This window comes from Mytilus trossulus, chromosome 2 (genome assembly GCF_036588685.1).
Source record: "Mytilus trossulus isolate FHL-02 chromosome 2, PNRI_Mtr1.1.1.hap1, whole genome shotgun sequence".
NCBI classification, from domain to species: domain Eukaryota; kingdom Metazoa; phylum Mollusca; class Bivalvia; order Mytilida; family Mytilidae; genus Mytilus; species Mytilus trossulus.
Genome location: NC_086374.1, coordinates 79,336,450 through 79,362,682, shown reverse-complemented (window position 1 = coordinate 79,362,682; position 26,233 = coordinate 79,336,450). Strand labels below are relative to the sequence as shown.

General features: G+C 33.2%; 1 protein-coding gene across 2 annotated transcripts; it reads right to left on the bottom strand.

The window, feature by feature from the left end:
• Positions 1–581: 581 nt before the first annotated feature.
• LOC134705429 (neuropilin and tolloid-like protein 1) lies at positions 582–12,206 on the bottom strand. 2 transcript variants are annotated; one of them, XM_063564158.1, is made up of 6 exons: positions 12,118–12,206; positions 10,608–10,677; positions 6,758–7,006; positions 4,414–4,563; positions 3,343–3,575; positions 582–1,109 (listed from the first exon to the last, which is right to left on the bottom strand). In XM_063564158.1, the coding sequence occupies exons 2-6, from the start codon at positions 10,669–10,671 to the stop codon at positions 828–830; spliced, it is 978 nt and encodes a 325-aa protein (XP_063420228.1). In that variant the 5' UTR covers positions 10,672–10,677; positions 12,118–12,206; the 3' UTR covers positions 582–827. The 2 variants fall into 2 exon arrangements, with proteins under 2 accessions (XP_063420228.1, XP_063420229.1); XM_063564159.1 differs by having other exon boundaries at positions 4,423–4,563.
• Between the last annotated feature and the right edge of the window lie 14,027 nt (positions 12,207–26,233).

Below are 26,233 nucleotides of genomic sequence, written 5' to 3'. Positions count from 1 at the left end.
AAAATTGAAGTAAAAAAATATTTTGTTTAAAGTATTTACAGAAGTTTAAACAGGTCTCATTAAAAAGTATGCATGGTGCATTGTTTAAACCGGGTCCCATATAGCTTCAACTGGATGAAAAAGTTGTATAATTGTAGAACCTTTCCGGATTGGAATAAATAGCGATTAGGTGTATTACAGAATTATGAAAGAGTACGTTGATGGCTAAATATAAGAAATCTAGAAGATGAAAAAAAACAGCGGACTAAAATTTCTGAAAAAAATCGTTTTAAATTTCGTTGGAAAATCATTCACTTAAAGTAACTTGACCATATTTCATTGTGACATGCACTTACTACAATTACTACCACTCGACTTGCAATAACGCAAACGTTAATCATTGAAACCCCATCATAAACCTGGACTGAATAATAATAAATCTTGCAACCTCCCATTTTGTTGCAATATCTTAAAAAAAAATGTTGGTTATTTTTTTATAACTCTAAATTGAAATGAAATACATGCATTGTGTAACCGAATTGTTACAAAAACTGTTAGATACGTTTTTATATTCTTTTGAATTGAATTGAAGTACTGTCACTGTATAACCGACAACGTTTCAGGTTTCAAGGTACATACGTCAAGGTACCTACAGTTATTGATAAAAATACCAATTTTGTTCACTTTATATTGTATGTTTATTTTGTGAAAAAAACACAATGAATATATGTTCGTTAAGATGCTATGAAAACCTTTAAAATGAGGAATTCTTTTATTAAGTATAATTGGGGCAAATCAAAAAGCAAACACATTTGAAGATCAATTTAGACGATTGAAGCAGTATAAATTTACCAGACTGATTGACTTCGTTTACTCTTTAACTCAAATATCTCACGTACATAATCTTCCATTAGAGTATTAATGAAATTCATATGAGAGTTATTCTCACAGTTCACAGAATTAAAATTGGGATTGCCTCCATCTGACTCCATGTGAATATTTTGACTGTTTTCTTGGATACCTGGAAATTGCTGGCTTATGTCTGAATGCACACATTGTTGATAAGATTTTCGTCCTTCAGGAGGAGAAATTTCTTCCGGTTTCCAAGGTTTTTCATTTTTTACTGAATTCTGTAAAAAGAAAATAGACATAGGATGTAATGTCAGTATTATCATCGCTCAGCTTCCATTTTATTTGTAAATCTTTTTAAAAAAAAACCAAAAAAACTTGCAGATACAAATTTTGGAACCGAGAAACAGATTGCAAATTCATTTTATAAAATTTCAACTATTTGAAAATCAAAATTTAGATTAGAACAAATGTACCGTCCAACAATGTTGTTCAAATTCAATTATCTTTATCACATTATGAATTAAAAGATAACCGTATAAGGGGTGCATCAATGAAACAGGGGTTAAACTTCCCATAAAGTTGTCATCGTGTGTATAATGCTCTAAATACTTGCTTTTGATCTTCAAAAATCTTTAAATAATTAGATACGAGAAAGATTCTCGCCATATTTTACTACACATTGTCCTTCGTGAATATGAGGATATAACTTATATCAAATTCATCATAGACATTCTTCTGATAAAGTAAGTATATATTATGACATAATTAAGGTTAATTATAATGTTTGTAGACTAAATTTAAAAACCAACGAAGGGATTCTATTGTATATATTCAATGTTAACTGCATATGCTTTATGCAGCGTATTGTCAAAGAAAACCTTAACAAAACTTCAGATATTTTGAAGAAATATCAGACATTAATGGCTTAAATTCGCAATTAAGAAGAATTGTATCATATTTGATTAATAAACATGTAAAATAAATTACAAAGGACGAATTTGTGAAAGTAACAATGAGGAATCAAAACAGGACTAGCAAAACAAAACTTAATCCAGGGAAAATGCCAATCATTAGGATTTCAAATATTAGAATATATGTTGGAGTACATACAATTAAGGGACATCGCAGCATCCAATAATAAGGAAAATTATCGAAAATTTTGAGTTCTTAATCTTTTTGCATAGGTATAAGCCATTGTTAACTTCAATGCAATTTAAAACGCTTAATCAAAATTTGTTTCGTAAAATAAAACAATGTCTAACGAAGGAAACAATGATTTGCTTTCGGAAAAGATTAAGACATACTACTACTGTAATACTCCAATCAAACAAACATATTTCAAAAATGCGTCAATATTTTTTATTTTTTATTTAATACAGATATTTCATTCAATTACACCGAAAAGACGTATCGTTGACTTTTAAAACCCCATGATGACAATAACAAGCGCTGCTAGTGTAATATGCCATGTGTACTATTTGAGAGAATATAATTCATTCCCTGGTTCTTTATGTTGTTCAATCTTGTTACCTATCATTGGATATTGTAAACCTATATGACCTGAATGCAAATTTCATGTGTATCCAGTGTCGTTTGCACAACTTACTCGGAAGATATTTTCCATTACTTTACAAGCATGCACCAGTTTTTCTTGCAATAATATGTGCTCTTGTCAATGCAAAGCTATAATACTAAAATAACGGATCCAATTTGTCAGCCGTCATGGGGTAAAATCGACAAATAAAAAAAATAAAAAAAACTTTATAAAGAGGCAATACAGGACAATAGTGTTAATTAAAAATGCACCGCTCCAGACCCTTTTGTTTTCCACATAATTAATATTGAATCCGATACAGATACCAATAGTATATTCACCTGTTACCTAGCTATTACCTTATCTGTATGTTCCGCATCTGACAGGCGCACCCCCAAACTGTGTATTTAGGATTTTGTTATATACACGGGTCATAATCACAGGGTTGACACTAATGAATTCGATCATTGTCACATTGTACACTATTGTAGTATTTTAATCAGTATGACTTTTTAAGATGACCATACGAATACTAAAAATCAGGACTTAAAAAAATGCTTCTAGGTGCAGTTTTCAATTTGGTAGCCGGCATGACGTAAAACAGCGAATCAAAGAATTCAACTTTTTTTAAAACTAATATAGGTCAACGCTGTTGATTAAAAAATACTCCATTCCAGGCCCTTTTGTTTTCAAAAAAAAAATATTACCAATACTAATCTTAAGTAATTGATAAGTTCCAGGTCGACGGTTCAACTAGAAAGATTTTGAAAGCAGAGAAAACTGTGCATCTTATAATCGGCATGACTTTATCATATAACAATACCAATACTAAAACAAGGCTTACGCATAGTTATATACTTAAAAATTCAGTCACAGACCCGCGATATCACGGGTGTGTTCTAGTACTGTTAAAAGATGAAAAGTTTCTGTCTTCATTTGTTCGCAAAATTAAACCAAAAGATTAGCTTTAATCATACCTTTTTGTCTTTTACAGTTTTTGATGTTTTTCTTTTCCTTCTTCTTGATGTTATTGCGATGCATACACCTATAGTTGTTACTATAAAAACTCCAACTACAACTCCCCAGATAGCTCCAATACTGAGATCAAATTCATCGCTGCCATCCCCACAGTTATTCATTCCATCATTAGTCAAGTAATCAGATATACATCTTCCATTCTCACAGTGGAACTCATTTGCTTTGCATATGCCTGTCAAAAAACATGATGAGCAGTTTGGAATATCCTATGTTATCCTATACAAATTACATTATGTATTTTCAGTTCTAATTATTGGCTTTAAAACATTTTTACAGACAAACTGATTCCCATCGCAGAAACAGGATCGGTGTTAGCAAGAACTCCTAAAGCTTGCAATTCACCGGAGATTACCTCCTGTTTAAACTCTGGGTCGAGTTGTGCAATTTGAGTATCTTTGGATGTTATTTGTGGACAATTGTTTGTTTATTTTTAATGATGTTGTATGCCTGTTCACCTTTGGTATGTACAGGATATCACATAACGCGGCATAAGGTTTTCATTCACAAAAACGACTGTTGATTATAGATGATATAAAGTAACTGAACGGTTACACAACCCAAGATAGTAGCCAATAAATAGACCAGACGAACGTACACTCATCGACGATATGAAGTAACGATAGTTTATCTCCAACTGCCTGCAAAATGCTATCACATGCAATGCATACTATTTAACAAATTGAACGTATTTTCCATTTTAAAAATGAAATTCGAAACACTGTACTAAGGTAAATATTTATCAAAAGTACCAGGATTATAATTTTATACGCAATAAATAAGTAAGTAAGTTTTTTGTCTTCCTTTTCCGCAAAATGTACTTGACCCCTGTGTTCAATAACACGGTTTTTTTCTCATTGTCCAATTACGTCGAATTCTTTAGATAACATGCATTTGCTTTTCAAATGAATGTTTTCGTTGGACAATTTAACCGTTTTTCCTTTTCAATATATTTTATGATAAATTTGAGTTGAAACGTGATAATCGGTCCTTTTGTTGACTAGTATACTTACTAAACGTACCTTCATGAAAGCTTGTAATAACAAGGTTGAATCCATTCTCATTAGACCATGCATCTGATTTAAAATAGACTGACAACACGTTTGATGTTGTTATAAAGGACCCCGAAGGCGAAACTGATCCACAAACTTTTCTTCTTACACCTGTAATAATTGAAAACATCCTAATAAGTCGAAAATAGACAATATCATGACCAAAAAAAAAACGACGAAAAACACAATTTACAGGACTCCCTTTGCCTCTCTTTTACAGTCCATAAAGTATTAAATCTAAAACAAAAGTTTGAGCAACACAATCACTAAAAGCAGTTGCTTCCTCGTGTTTTCCGAAAGGTTAGGCAATTCCTTTTTCATTAGTATCACTGTCATGTTGTACTTATGGCGATCAGTCGCTTTCGGATTATTATAAACATGTTTTATTTTCTAAATCTTTCGTGAACTATTTACACGTTACTATTGTTTTCTGTTTGTCTTTTTCATTTTTAGCCATGGCGTTGTCAGGTTTTTTTAGATTTATGAGTTTGACTGTCCCTTTGGTATCTTTCGTCCCTCTTTTATGGGGTGTAGTTTGGCTATTCGTCGTTTTCTGTTAGCTTTGGTATTGTCTATTTTTCAAAAAATGTGTTTTTGATTGCTAGAACAAACAAAATGTAACATTTTACTAGTAATCATACCAAATTTGAAGCACAGGGGATGATATCATAGGGAACTGATAAATGCTGTAATGGTGAGTACCTAAATTGGTCACATGCTCAACAATGAATTTGTACAAATCAAATAACTGTTTTGTTTATCATCACATTTGTTTTAGCTATTTGTTTAGTTTGTTCTTGTTATGTATTTTGAATAAATGGATGTCTTTTTCATATTAAGAATAACACTTGTCATTTTAAAGAGTCCACATTTTGTAGACTTCACGTTTCCAAAATTTTACTTTTTTGACTAAAAAATTCATCTGATATATAATCTGTGTATCTGTAAGAATATTTAGCTATGTTAAAAGATTTTATCAGGGGCGGATCCAGGGGTGGTCACCCGGTGCCGGTGACCACCCCCTGGGTTTTCAAAAATGGTGCACCATGTAATTTTAAAGTTTTAAAGTCACATAATTATTCTAATATATTGAATGAATACCCCCGTTCCATCATCTGTTTGTCTAAAAGTTTGGTTCATTCCAATTTTTTAGTAACTTATACCCTAGTTCCTTCAGGAAACGCCACAAATCAGCCCCCTCTGAAGTACCAACGATTTGTAATGGACCTATCATTGATACGTATAAAAGTGATCAGATTAAAGAAATATCCCCGACTTACATATAAGTACAAACGACATTGGTTTTGTAAAACAAGCAACACGTAAATTAACAAACGAAGAGAAATTTAATTTGATAAGAAATCATTTCCAACCTGGAATAAACTATAACTTTCCTATAAAAAAATATGCAGGAAAGAACAGCCTGTTTCAGCAGAATTGGCTAAATCGCTATGATGAGCTAGTGTACTCACCTTCACAAGAAGGAGCTTACTGCATATACTGTGCTCTGTTTGGGGTTGATATTTTGGGAACATTATCATGCAAACCATTAACAGATATGGCACATGCAAGTACAAGACTTAACTAGCATTTCGGCCATGATGAGAAATCATGCAAAAAAAGTCATACTGAAGCTAGAGCTTGACAACATTGAGCAAAGGACTACTGATATTCAAACATTTATTGATAAAGCAATGAATGAACGTATAAAAACACAGAACTGTTTTGAAATCTATATGCAAGTGTGTTTTGCTTTGTGGCAAACAGAATCTTCTATAAGGGGCCATAGGGATGATGCAAAAAATATTTCGGACAGAAGTTTCAATTCCTGGAATTTTGATTTAAGATGTCAAAAGGTGACCACCCCCTAATAAATTCCTGGATCCGCCCCTGTGTATAACAATAAATTTAGAAATATGAATTATGAATTATTTAGTCTCTAAGAAAACCTATCGATGAAAGTAATCCGTCTTTTTTTTAATGAAATGGTTGAACATTGGGTATTCAGTTATTCTACTGTGGTGTTATAATTTATAAAACAAGCTCTACTAGACACATCTTTTTTTTTTTTTTAATTTAGGTTATTTGTGCACAATGTTAAAGGTAAAAAATGACATGAAAAAAGAACTGCAACTGGTTGATTTAATGAAATTTGAATAAACTATGTTATTAACATTCATTCTCTTGAAAGGCTAATTAAGATTACAAGATTATATACTAGTTTAGATTTTCTTTTACTGACAGATACTTTATGCAGTATGTCTGTTTAAAAATCTAATATATATATATATATATCCATATTTACCATTCACTAGTTTACTTTTGGTACTGTTTCCGTCATACAGGAGCAGAAAGTCGTCATCACAATGAGGTTCAAATTCAATATCAATGGACATAAACACTATTACAATTTGCTTATTCAGTTCGGTCTCAATGTTGACTGTACAATTCACGTTTGGAGAATAATGAACACGTCTTGACGGTTTTAGGCGCATCCAGGTTATACCTATTCCATCCATGCTAATCTTCTTTCCACATCGTTCTTCCATATACACTAGGCAAAGTACATATATGTGTAACATTAAGCAGTTTGTTGCTTCATATTATATTGATATACTAGTATAGAAATAAGTTCAAAACTTTTTATCTTTAATTTCTACATATGTATATTGATTAACAGTGAAACCTGTTTAAACCGAACCTCTTCGGGACTTTAGATTTTGTTCTGTTTTGACAGAATTTTCGGTTTTATCAGGTTCACAACGCATTTAAGTAGTTGATATGACGGTGCATAAGAATATGTTTGGTTTATACAGGGTTTTTGGTTTGTGCAGGATTCGATTAGCCAAATTTCACTGAATTTATTTCGATCGGTAAAGTCTCTTGAACTTTTAATGATGAACAAGTTTTTGCTTTACGATGAACATCTCTCAGTGACGAAGAACAGCAACGGATCGCTATTTTTGCTTTACAAAAGTCAATGTGCTATTGAGATCAGAAGCCTTCTTTTTATATAAGATAGTGTAGAGTACTTCCCCAAGGAGATATGATCTCATCTTATTATGATTAACATTTTAATTTTTGTGGTTGGATTTAGGGTTTCTCTTGATATCACTCTTTCATTTGCCTTCTATATTTTTTCAGACCTATTGATTGTGAGCAAATAAAGCAAAAATAATTTGGCTCATTTTGAAATTTGTATAAATATAATTTATACTAGAACACAATCGTGATATCGCGGGTCTGTAACGTAATTAAAGTATATAAATATGTATAAGCCTTTATTTAGTATTGATATTGTCATCTGATAAAGTCATGCCGATTATAAGATGTACATTTTTCTCTTCTTTCAAAATCTTTCTGGTTGAACCCGTTGACCTGGAACTTATCAATTGCATTGGTAATATTAATCATTTGGAAAACAAATGGGATGGAATGGATTATTTTTTAATCAACAGCATTGCCCTGTATTAGTTATAAATAAAGTTGAATTCTTTGATTCGATGTTTTGCAAACAAATTGAAAACTGTATCTTTACGCATCATTTTAAGTTCAGATTTTTAGTATTCGTATTGTCATCTTTATAGAAAATCATACTTTAATTAAAATACTACAATAGGGAACAATGTGACAATGATTGAATTTAGAAGGGTCAACCCTGTGAGTATGACCCGTGTATATAGCAAAATCCTAAACACACCGTTTGGTGGTGCGCCTGTCAGATGTGGAATGTATAGATAAGGTAATAGGTAACATCTTATATACTATTGGTATCGGTATCGGATTCGACCCGGAACTTGTTAAGCCCCAGTCCCACTGGACCACGATCGCACTACGCTTATCACGATCTAAAATAAAATCAGATCGTGGTGAGGTCGCGGTATGAGCGGCATGAAAATATACATTTTCGTTGCTTTCATGATGTTACTGCGTCCTCATTAGGCTTCTACATCGATCTTGCTACGATTATACCCCGTTATCACCACGCTTATTCTGCGACCTCACTACGCTTATCAAGACCTTTCTACGCTCTTCACGTTCTCACTACGACTATACCACGATTTATGCGATTGTAACACGATCTTACCACGCTTCTACTGCGATTATAGCACGCTCGTCCCACGACCTTACTTTGACCATACCACGCTCATACCGCGATCTTATTATGCTCTCAACAATAATGTCAGCACCGAACTCCATATAAATACTGTTTCATTCCTTCTATTTCTCATTTGTAAGGTCAAATACTTGTCACCAGTAGCTAAATGTCTTAAAGTGATGGCAAGTTTAAGACCAGGCGATAGGGCTCTTCTAAATAGCGTATCCGTCTTCTCAATTCTTGGACCAACTCGGTTAAGAAGTTCACCGAACATCACTAGAGGCATTCTTTAAAAAATGAAGAAGGAATGTTCATCCTCAATTCTTAACTCGTTCATCAACTGATCATAATGACCAATCTGGAGTCTCCTATCCGTTGCTAACCAAGGACGAATCCAAAAGGACCTACGCCGTCTGAATGTTCTTCAAATCCTTCTTCTTCGTTCTCTCAATAACAACACCATGGCTTGGTCGTTAAGATTTTGTATCTGAGTTATTGATTGAAGAAGCATTACTACGTTAACAGGGTCTTGTGTTTCCATAGTTCAATTGCAATTGATGTTTCAAACAAAAACTGGAGGGCTTTAATACATTTATGTGACAATGACAATTGGCATGACAAGAACTCTAAATAGTCGTAGTACGAACGTAGACAGGTCGTAGCAAGAGCGTGATGAGGACGGTATGAGCGTGCTAGAATCGTACTATGGTCTTGAACAGCGTGGTGTGAACGTGGTATGGTCGTAGTGGGAGCGTAGTTGGGTCGCGGTGAGAACGGGATGATCGTAGAGAGGTCATGATAAGGTCGCTGTGAGATCGTAGCGTTGTCTGCCCGAATAGAATCACGCTCTCGCTACGATGGTACAGCGACCTTTGCGATCTTACCACGACCTTACTGCGCTCTCACTACTACTCAATACGCTTCTATTAATCATGTGTTTCTTTGTCTAATATGTTTTCCTATTTATTTGTATTGTAGTCCTGTAATATAATGCTGTCATTTCAATGTTATATTTAACGTTGCCATCAAAGTGCGAGGTTTGGCATGCCACAAAACCACGTTCAACCCACCATTTGTAATCCCCTTTAAATATGTCCTGTACCAAGTCAGGAAGATGGCCTTTGTTATATTATTGTTCGTTTCTGTGTGTGTGTTGCATTTTAATGTTGTGTCGTTTGTTTTCTCTTATTTTTGAGATATTAAGATAAGACGTGGCACGGTACTTGTTTATCCAAAATTCATGTATTTGGTTTAGATGTTATATGTGTTATTCTCGTGGGATTTTGTCTGATGCTTGGTCCGTTTCTGTGTGTGTTGCGTTTCGGTGTTGTGTCGTTGTTCTCCTCTTATATTTAATGCGTTTCCCTCGGTTTTAGTTTGTTACCCTGATTTTGTTTTTTGTCCATGGATTTATGAGTTTTGAACAGCGGTATACTACTGTTGCCTTTATCTACTACGACCTGATTTCGCCACGACCGCACCACGCTTGTTTTGAAAATGTTCAAAGTTGGCCACGCTCATCACGATCTCCAAGACCTTACCACGACCGTATTACGACCTCACTGCGATCTACACGATCGCACTACGCTCGTCAAAATTTGCATTTTTTTCACAGATCGTAGTGCGATCGTGGCCTAGTGGGACTGGGGTATTAATCATTGGCAATATTAATTATGTGGAAAACAAAGGGTCTGTAATGGTGTAATTGTTAATCAACACCATTGTCCTATATTAGCTATACATTAAGTTTAATTATTTGATTTGTCGTTTTTACCCCATGACTGCTGACAAATTGGACCTCGTTATTTTAGTATTATAGATAAAAGTACTTGACAATTTGTGCTTTCCTTTTATTTTTGTGTAAATGTTTGATTTTTGTATATGAGCTTTCAGTTTTTATCAGTGAACTTACGACTATTATATTTTTATTGTTTTCGAATATTTTATAAAGGCCCAAGTTTTAACAAGTATGTGACGAGACTCAAGATTTCTTCTAGAGGTAAAAAAAAACCCGTTCTGATACAAAGAGATTCAAATATAAAAAAAAATATCTTACTTTTATGACCAGATGAAATTGATAACGTGGTTAAGACAATGGTCAGCTTTTGCAGGAATATCATTTTTATCTGGAAAGAAAAGGGAAGTAATGATTACATCTTTAGCTGGACGAAACGCTGTCACATGTCAATGATAAAAAAATACGAAGATGTGATGTACTCAATAAATGGAATTTCAAAGACCTTGACATTCTAATCGTGATAGCTCATAAAATGCATTAAGAAGTTTTTTTGTCAAAAATAAAGCATAAATATCGACAAGAGAAACCCACACAAATCCACGTGCGTTGACTCTAATGGATTTTTGTATTATTCTCAATCATACCATATCTCCTCATTTTTATATACATGTATGTGTATAAATGTTTGCAATATGACATAAAATGGTTGAAAGTCATGACTTTGTTGATTTCAAAGTCCAATGCAAAATTGTTGTTTTCCGCAATTAATAGCTTTTGAACCCACAGACACATGTCTCTGGTATATAACCTATACACTTTTACTCTTAAATGAAGAAATATAGGTTATTAAAGGTAGGTCATAGGTTCATATTTCCTCAGATAGATTTTTTTTTATACTTTGCCAAAATAAAGTTTATTGTATGCTTTTTCCAAGTCACCGTGCTATTTTTCAAGCTACGAGATATTCAATTTTGGTTCATAAGCAGCATGTTCTACTGAAATATTTGAAAACAATCAAACATCTAACTACCAGACCAAATGTTCACATAAAATATCACGTACGCATTCTCTTATATACAGGGACATCTTTTCAACATTTTCTGTGAAACCAATACACACTTTTGTTTTCCTCTTAAATCACACTTTACAGCTCGTTATTCAAAATTCCATGCATAATATACTATTTTATATCACATTTTATAGACATTGTTTTATAGTACCATTGTATTATCATTAAAGACGCTGCGGTTTTTTATAATAAAATGCATGAAATTTCAGCTAAATGACCTCATGCTATTGCTACAAATATCTAAAAAATCTGACCAACACAAAGTCGTACATTAGAATAAGTTTATATTTGTCAACCTTCTAATAATCACAGTTACACATTAAATGTTCGTTCAGTGATTCTTACAGTCAAAATGTCTAAATATCCAAATTATCATAGAAACGTTGAAGAGATGATATACCAAAAAATACAAAAATAAGATTAAAACTCGAAAGGCCTGAGATATGCATGAGAAAAATACATTCCTTAATTAAAAAAAAATAAGATGCAAGATATTGTTGGTATAAGCAAGACTAAGTCAAGTAAAAGATAATAGACAAAATAGTCATAAGAGTATAATATGGTAAACAAGGGTACAACCCTAGGCAGTTGTGGTTTGTTTTTCGTTTGTTTTTCGTTTGTTTTTTGTTTTTTGGGGGGGGGAGGGGTCAGACACCATTAAATGAAATAGAATTGGGCAAAATTCTTTATTTCACGATTTTTCATTTAAATTATCTATAATGAAATTCCCTATCTAAATGAATTTAAAAACAAACTTACCGTGTCTTGCACTAACTAAATGTTCATGTACGTTGATATTGTAAACATGTTTTTTCTACGATATATGTATTAATTTGACATGATTTGTTAATCGTCGATGTAAAAAAGGAATGGTCTTACGATGTCATACATAGTATATGTAAGTACAAAATGCATGTAACGTGTGAAACGTAGGTATATTGATATAACATGGTCCTGTTACATGAAATGGAGAGAAAAATGTTTACTTAAGAAACAAAAATTGTAAAACACATAATAAACGTGGAATACCAACACAGAAAATTATATATGTCTTATTGTTTTGAATGGAAAGTTATTAAAACATGACTTTTGCTTAATTGGGGACGCAGGACTCACATGTATGAGTCTTCAGATTTATCATATGTTGTCGATATCCGTATAGAGAGTGTCACGAATAACAAAATCATGTCTTTACTTTTCTTTATTTAACAGTATGTTAATATATACTTTTCACGATAATATGTAACTGGATATGAAACTCTCACTGTTGATGTGTGAAAGAAGCAGAACGAAGCTTTGCAACTACATGTTTTATGTATTGTGATTCATAAACTTTTAGATTAAAGTCTACCCGGTCACGTGTATTGTAGAAGCAATGAAATATGGTTTTTATAAACCATTTAAAGGATGATTGCTTGTCAAGTTTTGGAATGTTTGTCAGATTTTCGAAATCCTCTGGTTTTGTCCATTTGAATGCCTTGAACATTTTTGCCCATGGACTTCCATTTTTCTTTATATAAATCTTTCACATGTATAATTACATAAAGCCATTTGTAAAAGTCTTATACAATCTTATTTGTATTTTAAACGGGGCACTAGCTGTCAAATTCATGGTCACCGATTTGACTCAAATTCTCATATTTGATTTATAACAATGTAAAACATTTATCCATACTACCAAAAGTCTAAAATAAACAGTATACAGAGCATGGTCACTGGTGGTAAGCGGATGGTCGTAACTAAAAGTAACGACCATCCGGAGATGGGAGACAACTCTAGTGGTAAGTTTTTCTTTTGCGAATTTCGTGCATTGAAAGGTCCATTTGAACCACACCGCTTGTCTCGTACATACTATTCGGCAGTCCGGTGATATTTAAACCAAATTTGATGCATTAAAACATTTCAATTTTCGTAAAATAGTCATTCAAAAATTCAAGCATGATGGTCGTAACTTTAAATGTGTGATGGTTGTAACTTCAATTATAGTATTTTGGATGATGGTCGTAACTTTGAAAGATGACCGTAACTCGAGTATTTAGACAACTTTTTATTAATTGTATTTTAATTGTAAAGGTAATAGACTCAGATGTAATATATGATTTGCTACAGACAATATTATTTGTTACTCTGGTAATGATATGCAGAAATTAAATAATTGTTGAAATAAATTGCAGTTCTTATAAGTCTTTGAGTCTTTATTTACTCCTTGACTTGAAATTGTTATTGTCTTATAAATTATTGGCCTTCAAATATTCGTCTTTTGGTCGTTCATGATGAAATAGATTCCACAAATACACTTCTGAGTCAGGGTTGAGTTCAATATCGTAGCTGCTACGTAGTGCTACTTAGATTTTGACGATTGAACATAAAGCTATAGACTAGTTGTTACACAGATATTGATAGCAGCTACGTAGCCGCTACGATATTGAACTCAACCCAGGATTTTATTACGTGTTGTCGTTATTTTTTATAGATTACATAACGATTATATATTGCTGTATAGCATTGATATTAGTTCTAATTATTGGTACGGAATGAAAACTGAATCCGTGGTGTCGCAATGAACATTGTGTTAACCTCGAAAGTAGGAATATTGTTGATATATATTTTACACTGCTACATGCACTGAATTTAAGAGTAAAATAAAATACTAGTTTGTAGCCAGGCTTAAGCTTGTAGCCAGGATAATGTTACAATGACTTAGGTCAAACTAAATGTACTGCGGCAACTATTACATGCAAATCCCGGTATGCAGGTTGAAAATCATGTGTAAGTTATATGTTTACATTGTATGAATGGCTACAAGCTACTCATTGACTTCGTCATTGGACATTACTATTCACCTGATTATCAGCTTGATTTCACCAAACAACAATATGACGTCTAAGCATCCAGGCTGAAAATAAAGCGTATGTTCTTTGATTCAGGTACGGACCTGTGAATTCGCGGGTATGCTCTAGTCTCGATAACGACCTTCATAACCTATCAATATCTTCAAAAAGTTTATGTTTTCAATAGATGCGAATTCCAAACGGAAAAAAATCAGGATACTGTTATTTCATGTGATGTCCAATTTGTTAAAAATGCCTTTTCTTAAACTCATTTATTTTGTAATTTAAACAATTATTTGATAAATTTTGTGCTTTTTATTTCTAACTAAGAATTATCATAACCAGAGCTGTGTTTCTTGTTTTAAAATGAATTCTCAACTTTTGAGAAATTTACTTTGTTAATGAATTTAACCGCTAACATTAATTCAACTTTTTACCTCTTTGTTAATTTTATACATTATATTTTCAGAATATATGACTGTTCATTTCATTTTGTATTGTTTCGTTCGATTCGTTCCAATTTTCTCCTTTACAGGTAATATATCCCTCTCTCCATTTAGTTTTTATTATTTGGTGAAAACAACTTCACAAATATATAATATGATATTTGATATATTCATATATAAAAAAAAACGTTTAGAACTCTTGACTGGTTCGGTTCAAGACATTTGAAAAATTTGGAATTTTTAATCGAACTTTCCCCAAAACTAATATTTGAAAACTTTTCAAATTTTTGAATAGATAAGTTTTACACGCATTGAAATAATCAGAAATACATAATATAAGATACTAGTATGCATATAAGAAAAGACACGTTTAAAACTCTTGACTTGTCTTATTCGGTCTTATTTAAAACAGAGCTACGACCATCACAAATTTACGTTACGACCATCCTCAATATTTTTGTTATTTTAGTTACGACCATCATGCTTGAATTTTTGAATGACTATTTTACGAACTTTGAGTTACGACCATCCGCTTACCACCAGTGCATGGTGTAGATAATATGTAGGTTTGTTTTGCGTGTATGTTAGCCCAGACGCCATCTAATTAACTATAGGTTTGACCTCAGATGATCATATGAGAGATGTAAACAAAAATAACGATATGAATTATTATAGATTAAACCATCTTCACTAGCCAAGGGTTACGATCCACTTCCGCTCTCTTCACCCTTGGCGGATTGAGCCAACATTTGTGATAACAATGTTGCGCCATCTATCGGAAGATAACAATCACGCCAATTCCAAATACATTATTCTTGACCAATGGTAGCACTTGAACTCTTCAATTTGGAGGTAAAAACACGGTAGCGTCTAGATTCTACACACTTGGTAAAGCCGGAAATGAAAACATACGTCAACATTCATGCATTTGTGCATGAAACATACACAGGAACTTCTATTTGTTGATTAAAAACATTCAAGTTTTCACTAAATATAGTCGTATGTTTAGGAATGTAAAGACTTGTTGCACAAAAAACACGTGGCAATTGTTTACAAACACGTTCTACATTTACACGTGATCATGTTATAGGCGCATTTTGATTGGATGCAGCGAGTTTTGACTGCAACCAATAAAAATCCTTACCTTGTGTCTCCGAAATTTTATCTCAATCCTAACTCGAATAATTCAAGCCCTTTCCGTGTCCGATTTTCTCCCACACAAAGGCTTGAACTCCTTATGATCACGTGTGTTCAATTAACACAAATCCGATAATAATTAATTAACATTAATTAACATCAGTTTACATCATTTAACATCAATTAACATCCGGAACTCCTCCTTCTTTAGCTGGTAATTTTAACCAAAATTCCCATATTGCAAAGCGGTGTGAATTTTCCGGTTGACGGTCACTATCGAGGAAGACGTTCAGGCGTTAATGTAGTCTTCGTAGATCAGCGGAATATAACGACTGAATTATTCGGGTTATCTCAATCCGCCAAGGGTGAAGAGAGCGGAAGTGGATCGTAACCCTTGGCTAGCGAACATGAGATCAAACCAACACGTGCAATTGGATTTTGATAGGTCTGTTTGATTTAATCTTATAGATTAAAGATTTATGTTTATCATTATTTTTAACCGTATAAGAATAATTTTATATAGATCGAATCAGTAATAAAATGATTTACCGTAGTTTCACTTTCATTGTTGGCATTCTTTTTCTAAAATAACCTATACACGTATAATGCATGCGTTGCCAATCTCTAGCTTACTTAAGATTTTTTATATTTCTCGTAGCGTGTGTTCCTTTAATAAAACTTTAACTGGTCAATGATAACGCTATGAAAAATCAAGAGAGAACGTTTTCCCGCCAAATTTCCAATGGTTTATATTTAGACAACAAGCACATTGACCCCTATTTTTGTTTTTGTTTAATTCCTCAATTAATCTCGTATCAGTTTATTCTAGTGTTATGAAAAGCTAATTATTTTGAAACTGAGCAGCGAACTTCCTTAAGCTGTTTTTTTCTTCTTCAAAGGAATGATAAAAAAAAAACACAAGCCTTATCATATTTAGATGCGGTCATCTTACAAAATGATTCATAGTTTTGTGACTATGTTGAAATAAACGATACCAAAATTTAAGGTTAGTATGTTTCATAATTTTTTGCACAACTTTTTTGCATTTTCGTTTTTTAATGCTTATTTTCTTAGAATTTGATATAGATATTGAACCGTTTTAATTCCAGTGCCACTAATGCGTTATTTTGCAGACTGGTATCTGGTACCAAATGATATTTTTTTCTGATATTTTTTTCTATTTTGATTTAACTCCCTCCATTATAGTTTTTAGGGAAAAATACAAGATATGGGTAAAAATCGATACTCATAGGCAATATTAAACTTATATAAGAAGGTAACTTATAATTTCGCCTTCGTTTAAAATGTGTTTTTTATTTCTTTTAAAATCCGCTTTGTTCTAAACAAACACACTTACCTGGACAGGGGCGGATCCAGGACCTCGATGTCTGGGGGGCACCATGAAACAATTTTTTATATATATATATAAATGCATGTGTGAGTGGGTGCTAGGTTTGTTTTGTTTTTTTGTTGTTTTTATTGAGGATTTTTGTTGGTTTTTATTTTTTTCGTTTTTTTTTTTTTTTTTTGGGGGGGGGGGGGTCAGATCACCGTTTCTATATTTCGATATGTTTTCAGTTTTTTTTATCTTTTCACTTTACTGCCAATGGATCTTTATTATACTGACCTATATTTGCCACTGGACGTACGTTTAACAACTGCAACATTCAAACAATTTTTTTTTTTATATTTTATCACCTCTATATTCTCTTATCTATATTTTTTTGGCCTCTCTTCCAGACTTACTTTTTTGCACATTATTCTAATATCTGCAAAACACCTTCATATCTTCATAAATGGTGACCTTTTGCATAGCCTCATACATGTTAACCCGAATAATTCAGTCGTTATATTCCGCTGATCTACGAAGGCTACATTAACGCCTGAACGTCTTCCTCGACCAAGACCGTCAACCGGAAAGTTCACACCGCTTTGCAATATGGGAATTTTGATTTAAATTGGCAGCTAAGGAAGGAGGAGTTCCAGATGTTAATTGATGTTAAATGATGTTAACTGATGTTAATTGATGTTAATTAATTATTATCGGATTTTTGTTAATTGAACACACGTGTTTGGTAAGACAATTACAGGACAGTTGCGCAGACTCATTATCCTGATCGCCGCCGATTGGCTCTCTCTCACAGAGAGCAGGCGACGCGGCCAATGATCATAAGGAGTTCAAGCCCTCGTGTGGGAGAAAATCGGACACGGAAAGGGCTTGAATTATTCGAGTTACATACATGTACATGGTAATTGAAACAAGAACAATAAAAGCAAATATAACTGCATGCTTCGGCTTTTAGAGAAATGTATAAGTCCTATATTCTGTTACAAACTTAATTTTAACGAAAATCAAATAGCCTTTTATTAATTTTTATTTAATAGGAAATGTCAAGTTATTTTTCCTGGACAGTGGGAAAGCATTAGGGGAAGGGGAGGGGGAGAAAAACAAATTGTTGATTTCCCTTGAAAATAAGAGGGGAATGAAATAAAACATTCCGTTTAAAAAAAGTTATCAAAAAAAAAATAGTTTAATTTGTTGCTGAATAAACTCACAAAAAGAAAGTTGTGGAAAAAACGTACATTAACAGGAAATGTTTGTACCTATTCTTCAAAAACACAGATCAGAAGTTTCACCTGGTAATCGATCTTTATCGGTATTGCATTATACATTATAAACCAAAACAAATTTGTACTATTCCAATCAACATGTAAATGTATTTTACATAAAAGCTTTTGCATAGAGACATTACACTCAGGTGTCAATATTTACACACCCACCGATAAGTTGTCATAAATCATGGACGCTGGTATTAATTAACGGCCAGTTTAAGAAGTCTAATCAAGCTGTGACAATTTCCGCACTAGATAAGAAGTTTCAGTAGCAATAAAATTATGTTAGAGAAAAATATTTTGAGACCTGAACTGGGGGGGGGGGGGGCACGTGCCCCTTGTGCCCCCCCCCCCCCCCCGGTAAATCCGCCACTGCTGGATTACATAATGCTAGTTTACAACATTAGGGTGACCCCAAGCCGATCAGTCTTTGAATAAAGGGGCGAATACGAATATTTCTCATAAAACTACAATTACATAGTTATAGAGAACATACATAAATATAACTATATAAAGGTACAATTTTTACAAGCATGTGTGAACAATACAATGAAATTAACTTGGAGGACTGACTTTCACATTTATAACTTTGATAAATTTACATAGTTTTTCTAATATTACAATATTACACGAATTAAACAGTTGATCAAACTTATAGATATTGGGGTTAGACCAGCAGTATGTAGGTAAAAGTTTCTTTCTTTCAAACATAAAAGATCCACAATTAATAATACAATGGTACTCGTCACCAATGTCGTTTGAGTCAAAGAGACGACAGATTCTGTCTTCTATCGTTAAACCCTGCCACCTTCCATACTCAATCTGCAAGTGGTGACTACGGTACCACATCTATATTTGCATAATGTATAAATGAATTTGTAAGGTAAAACAGAAATTTATTTTTCCAATCGAAAATTATTCTTAAAAAAACGATAGCATAAAGTTTTAGGTGATTCTGCGACAAATGCAAAGCATTCTTGTTGAAACTGATCTTTGAGTTTTTGCTCAATACATTTTGACACCCATTTATCAGCAAACTGTGCATTCCATATATTTAACATACCACAATTATCAAAAATATTTTTAATATATGATATCCACTTAGTGTCTATTTCGTAATCATTATAATGTAAAAATACAAGTTTATATAATACATTTCTTTTCCCTTAATAAGTCTGCTCTAGAAGTTAATCATTCGCAGTTTTACAGTAATAGGGCACTAGCTGTCAAATTGATTTATAACCATTTATCAAAATTATAAACAAGTCTAAATTAAACAATTTATAGGGCATGGGCTCGATAATATTTAGCTTCGTTTCGTGCGTATTTCAGTCTTGACGCCATCTAATTAACTATTGAGTTGACATCCGATAGTCATATAAAGCGATATAAACATCAATATAGATATAAATAGTTATAGCAACTCGTGCAATTGGATTTTTCTAGGTCTGTTTAATTTCATATTATAGATTAAAATACATATTAATTATCATTTTTTCTTGTATAAGGATATTTTTTGGGGGGATCAGTCAATCAAAAGACTTACCTTTGTTTCTCTTTCAATCGTGACATTCTTTTCCTTCGAATAACCGAACACACACAATGCATGGGCTACCATCTCTAGCTAAAGGTGAAAATTGAAGTTCTCATGAATTATTGACTTGCAAGTGAAAAATTCATCATCAATGGTTCTTATCTTAAAATGACAAAATAGAACCAGAATTGCTGCTAAAAGCGAATTATTCTTTCATCATTTGACTTTCATCAATGATTGAACAAAAATAATCACATTTCAGATTGTTTATATATATCGTAGCTAGTGTCCCTTAAATGTAGCTTGCTAAGAGAAAAAAACCAGCATATGACAATAATAATGTCTAGTTCGACTCTACTGGGCTTCAAACACTAAGAAAATTCTTCACCGAGGCAAAACTACCAGAGTACCAGCAAGCGATTGAAAATACACTTGAATGTATCATGATACATGTCAACAGAATGTCTTAGGGACCCATTTTGTATTCTCGTAATTGATAGAAATTGACAGAAATAACTTACAGCATTTTTAGACTGGTTATAAAACAGAGATGGTGAAAACGAAAAATGATGTTTGTGTCATTTTGGTCTCTTGTGGATAGTTGTCTTATTGGCAATAATACCACATCTTCTTTTTTATAGAAACAAAATTTCTCAGAATGAAGAAAAACATAAACTGTCAGTGATTGTATATCTGTGCATATATATATGTAACTGTTTGAGGATGATGTTAAAACAAGTGAAACTGTGAGCTACTGCTCACTGATGATACCCCGCCGCAAGTGGATAATATTAATAGTGTAAAAATATGCAAGTGTTCGGTAAACAGGAAGTTGTCGAGTGATGAATCTGAAAACGCATCACACGGTATAGCTGACTTATATAAATCCTGAAACCAAATTTCAGAAATCCTTGTATTGTAGTTCCTGAGAAAAATGTGACGAAAATTTTCAACTTGGCTATCATGTGTAAAATCATACAAGTGTTCGGTAAACAGGAAGTTGTCAAGTGATCAATCTGAAAACGCATCACACGGTATAGCTGACTTAGATAAACCCTGAAACCAAATTTCAGCTGACTTAGATAAACCCTGAAACCAAATTTTAGAAATCCTTGTATTGTAGTTCCTGAGAAAAATGTGACGAAAATTTTCAACTTGGCTATCATGTGTAAAATCATACAAGTGTTCGGTAAACAGGAAGTTGTCAAGTGATCAATCTGAAAACGCATCACACGGTATAGCTGACTTAGAAAAACCCTGAAACCAAATTTCAGAAATCCTTGTATTGTAGTTCCTGAGAAAAATGTGACGGAAATTTTCAACTTGACTATCATGTGTAAAATCATACAAGTGTTTGGTAAACAGGAAGTCGATGAATGATGAATCTGAAAACGCATCACACGGTATGGCTGACATATATAAATGTTGATACCAAATTACAGAAAGGGTGGATGTGTAGTTCCTGAGAAAAATGTGACGAAAGTTTCATGGGACGGAATGACTGACGAACTGACTGACAGAGGTAAAACAGTATACCCCCCCCCCCTTTTTTTTTAAAGCGGGGGTATAATTAACGGAAAGCTGCAACCCTATCTAGTCACTCAGAAGTGCTACAATGTTTATATAAAAGCAGCACATAATCAGTTACAAGACATGATGATTATACACAGCAGTAATGTCAGATGTTAAAATGTGAATAGATTTCTGGTGAAAATAGAAACTGCGTGAAAGAAAAGAGAAAAGTGCACTTCTATTAGATCAGCACATCACACCCTTACAAAGAAATTATCATTCTCTCACTCTTTTGTTCCCTCTCAAACTTCCTTCTTTACCTACATGTACCAATCTCGGCATAATCATCATCCTCTCGATTCTTCATTCTTCTCTCTATAGAACTACATCTGTACATACCACTCTCATTATTTACCTCACCCTTTCAATTTTTGCTATCCCTCCTTCTCTCTATTTCTTGTCCATACCTACTGTAACGTGTAGCCGGGCGGGGACGATTAGATATTATTATCCTCGGGTTCGTTCCAGTTTCCTGGATTTGAAAAGCAATTAAAAAGTTCTAAAGTCAATAAAAAGTATACACTATCACTATAAAATATGAAACAAATACTATACTACATAAAACGAATTTCAACACCTATCAACCGAACTCGAACCTGTGGAATTAAAACCGTTTAAAACCCTTTCTGTCCTATACTTTTTAAATCAACTGTTTGAAACTATAGTCTGGAACATATAAATGTATAGAACTGGTTTGAAACCTAAATGTATAAAACTGGTCTGAAACCTAAATGTATGAAACAGCTGGTCAGACGGTTTTAAACTATTGTCCGAAACCTAAATGTTTGGAACTTGTCTGGAACCTAAATGTTTGAAACTGGTCAGACAATTTGGAACTATTTTCTGAAACCTAAATGTTTGGAACCTGTCTGGAACCTAAATGTTTGAAACTGGTCAGACGGTTTCGGAACTATTTTCTGAAACCTAAATGTTTGGAACATGTCTGGAACCTTAATGTTTCAAATGGGACTAAACTTTAATTTATCAAACGTGCTTGAACCTGAATGTATAAAACGGGCTGAACCGAAATGTATCAAACGGGCTGAAAGCTGAATAAAACGAATGTATGGAAACTATTCAAACTGTTGTAAAACTTTCGACGTATGAAACTTTATTAAATAATAGTAAAACTTTCGACGTATGAAACTTTATTAAATAATAAACATGTCTATAACTGTCTGAACAATAGGGCAGCACTAAGGCATGGTATGTCAGCAAACACTCACTGTAATAGTGAGAGATGTGAGACGCAAAACCTTAGCACCAGCCCTGTTTGGACAATCTGTACCGAACCAACAGTCTCAGCCCTTTCTATTTTCTTTCCGCAGGTTCCAAGCACTTCACTTTACTTAAACTGCCTGCTATTCACTACTTTCTTTCCAACCTATCCGATGTTAACTGTCTGCTGTCTTCGGTACAAATGACGATATGAACAACAAATGGAAGTTTTTAACGACCTTGACAGCCCTTGCACGGTCGGCCCTGGCTTGCGCCTTTTTGGGCATTAAATAATTTATATTTTTACCATGTGGTAATTAAATAATTTAGAATGATAAGAAAGTTTAATAAAAACAAAAATTTAAAAAGCAAAAATTTTGATAAATAAATGAATAAAAAAAGTAAAAATTTTAAGATTTATAAAGTAAATAATAAAATAATAAAAAATAATAAAAGAATATAAAGATAAATATAATAAAAAAATATAATAATAATTTTGTATAAAAATAAAAATAAAATAAAACAAAATAAGTAAATAATTATTAAACACGGAGCCACCGGAAGTAGGAACAGGAGGAAAGCTTGGCCAAGCAAACAGCAGTGAACGGCAAATTGTGTATGTGAGTTTATATGCCAAATAGTATGTATAAACCACAATAAGCCTAAATTTGTGTATGTGAGTTTTGCAAAAATATTTAGTGGGATGTTTTGTATGTACTAGAAAAAAGAAAAGTGAAATAAAATAAAATAAAATAAAATAAAATAAATAAAAAACCAAAGGGTGTATGTAAATTTTACTGCTTTTTGCTAGCCTACCGTAGTTGCAGGACTTTAGAGTGCTAGTACACTGGAACACTTATCCGCAGGAAGACAGTGCCCCACGCTAATTAAAACTGGATTAGCGCAAACCAGATCTTGCGAAGTACCATTTTTTAAGTCTTAGATTTGACTTGCGGCTTAATGACATGAAAAATTTATATAATGACGAAAAGTAGAAACAAAAATAATTTGGGGTGCCGCGAATTTGGAAAAAAAAAAACCAAAGGTTATCGTGCGTTCTTGTTTAGTTAGCATAATTTTAATAGTTTAATTAACTTATCCCTACATTCATTTTATCTTATTTTAAATATGTTAAGTTATTTCAAAGGATTAATTTTTATTATTTTTTTTATTTTTTTTAAAATCATATTTAATTTGGATTTTATTTGTCTTAATGATTTAATTTTTACTGCCGGTTATGGCCTGACTCCATTTCTGAGTCACTGACCAGATAACTCTTGCAGTATGTTTTGCCCCTTTAATGATGCTGTGGTAAGTCGTCTTGAAGATCCATCTGTACTGCCGGTTATGGCCTGACTCCATTTCTGAGTCACTGACCCCGGATAACTCTTGCAGAGTAGTTGGTCTTCTTAACGATCTTTTCTAGTAAGTACGTACTGTATTTGTATCGAAGATTTGATTTTTACTGCCGGTTACGGCCTGACTCCATTTCTGAGTCACTGACCTGGATAACTCTTGCAGTGTGTTTTGCCTATTTAATGATGTTGTGGTAAGTCGTCTTGAAGAGCCTTCTGTACTGCCGGTTATGGCCTGACTCCATTGCTGAGTCACTGACCCCGGATAACTCTTGCAGCGTAGCTGGTCTTCTTAACGATCTTTTCTTTAGTACGTACTGTATTTGAAGTGAAGATTTAGTTTTTGACTGCCGGTTACGGCCTGACTCCATTTCTGAGTCACTGACCTGGATAACTCTTGCAGTGTGTTTTGCCTATTTAATGATGTTGTGGTAAGTCGTCTTGAAGAGCCTTCTTTACTGCCGATTATGGCCTGACTCCATTTCTGAGTCACTGACCCCGGATAACTCTTGCAGCGTAGCTGGTCTTCTTAACGATCTTTTCTTTAGTACGTACTGTATTTGAAGTGAAGATTTAGTTTTTGACAGCCGGTTACGGCCTGACTCCATTTCTGAGTCACTGACCCTGATAACTCTTGCACTGTATTTTAATTATTTTATTTCTATGACTGTTTTTTTTTATATATATATACTTATATAAATTTATGATAATCAATTTCTGTTAAATATTGTACCAAGCACGACCAGACATATTGTTGTTTGTCTTTAGGAGGATCTAGTAATATTTTGAAATTAATATTTTGTTTTTGAACCTTGTCCAAGTTTGATTGCAAATTTTGTCTCGCTTGTGAATGATTAATACATTTTACTAACTTACGTGTTCTATATCCTCTTTAATACCGCATGTATTGCATATTGGAGAGACATTGCGTATGTACTGGCTTAGTTGCCCAGGTAATAAAGTAGTGCCCAGCCTAAGTCTAGTTATTGTTTTTGCATGAAATCGATTACCTTGATAAAAGTTGGTTTTTTTATTTACTGCAGTATTTATAGAACGACTCCATAGGGAGCATGTGTTATCCCATCTAGCTTGCCACTTTTTCTTATATAATGCTGTTGTTATTGCAATGAATTCGTTTGCACTAAGACTCAAGTTAAGGTCAATCTTATCATTACTTAGTGCTAATTTAGCTAGTTTGTCAACCTGTTCATTACCTAGGATGCCAACATGCGCTGGTATCCATTCTATGGTTACTTCTATATTTTTTTGTTTAGACGACAAGCCAGTATTTGAATTTATTCTAGGATATCGGGTCTACTTGATGCATTATTATTTATAGATTGGATTGCACTATATGAATCAGTTAGAATAACAACTTTTTGCCCTGGCTGTTGATTGGAGAATACCCACTTTAATGATTGATATATGGCCGTCATTTCTGTGGTGTAAACGGAAAGATTGTCTGACGTTCGTTTATAGCTTGCAATCAATTCTGATGGGATTAGAAAAGCATATCCAGTTTTACGCGAAGCTGGGTCTTTTGAGCCATCGGTGTAAATTTTTAAATGATTTTTATATGCATTGTCGATGTACTCTAACGCTTTAGTCTTAATGATATGCGGATTTTCTTTTTTACTGAGGCTGGTTTTTTTTTTTTTTTTTTTTTTTTATGTTACGATATGAACTGAATAACTACCCACTATTAATATTTCTAACGCGGACCTCGAAGAGAGCACCCTAGCAACAACTGTACAGGTAAAGCGTCTGATAACAACCAAGGATAAAGGCATGATTTTAGATACAGTTTTCAACGATAAAAAGATGATATGGGAAATTAATAGAGATATCGGAAAATATATAACTGTAGAACTATTATAACCTTCTTAAACTGCAAATTCGTAACACATACCTTATTCAGCCTACTGTATGTGTTAGATATCATTATGTAAAGTTTGTTAGTTGATGAAGGTTTTTAATCTTGAAGTACCGTTTATGGTAAATAAAAATAATGAAAAGATCAGACTTTTTTCTATGAAAAATGGAATAGTTTAGTATTGAGACAATTTTGAAGTTGAAGCTTATTTTCAATATTAAATGGTTATTATAACATTCCTGAAAACTAAGGTAACAGCCAAAGTTACAGAAATCCAAAATGTCAGATGCAACTTT

Coding starts and splice junctions, on each gene's coding strand:
- LOC134705429 (XM_063564158.1), bottom strand. CDS start 10,671: ATGATATTCCTGCAAAAGCTGACCATTGTCTTAACCACGTTATCAATT. Junction 7,007..10,607: donor AATTTCATCTGGTCATAAAA/GTAAGATATTTT, acceptor TACTTTGCCTAG/TGTATATGGAAGAACGATGT. Junction 4,564..6,757: donor CAAAAGTAAACTAGTGAATG/GTAAATATGGAT, acceptor CAATTATTACAG/GTGTAAGAAGAAAAGTTTGT.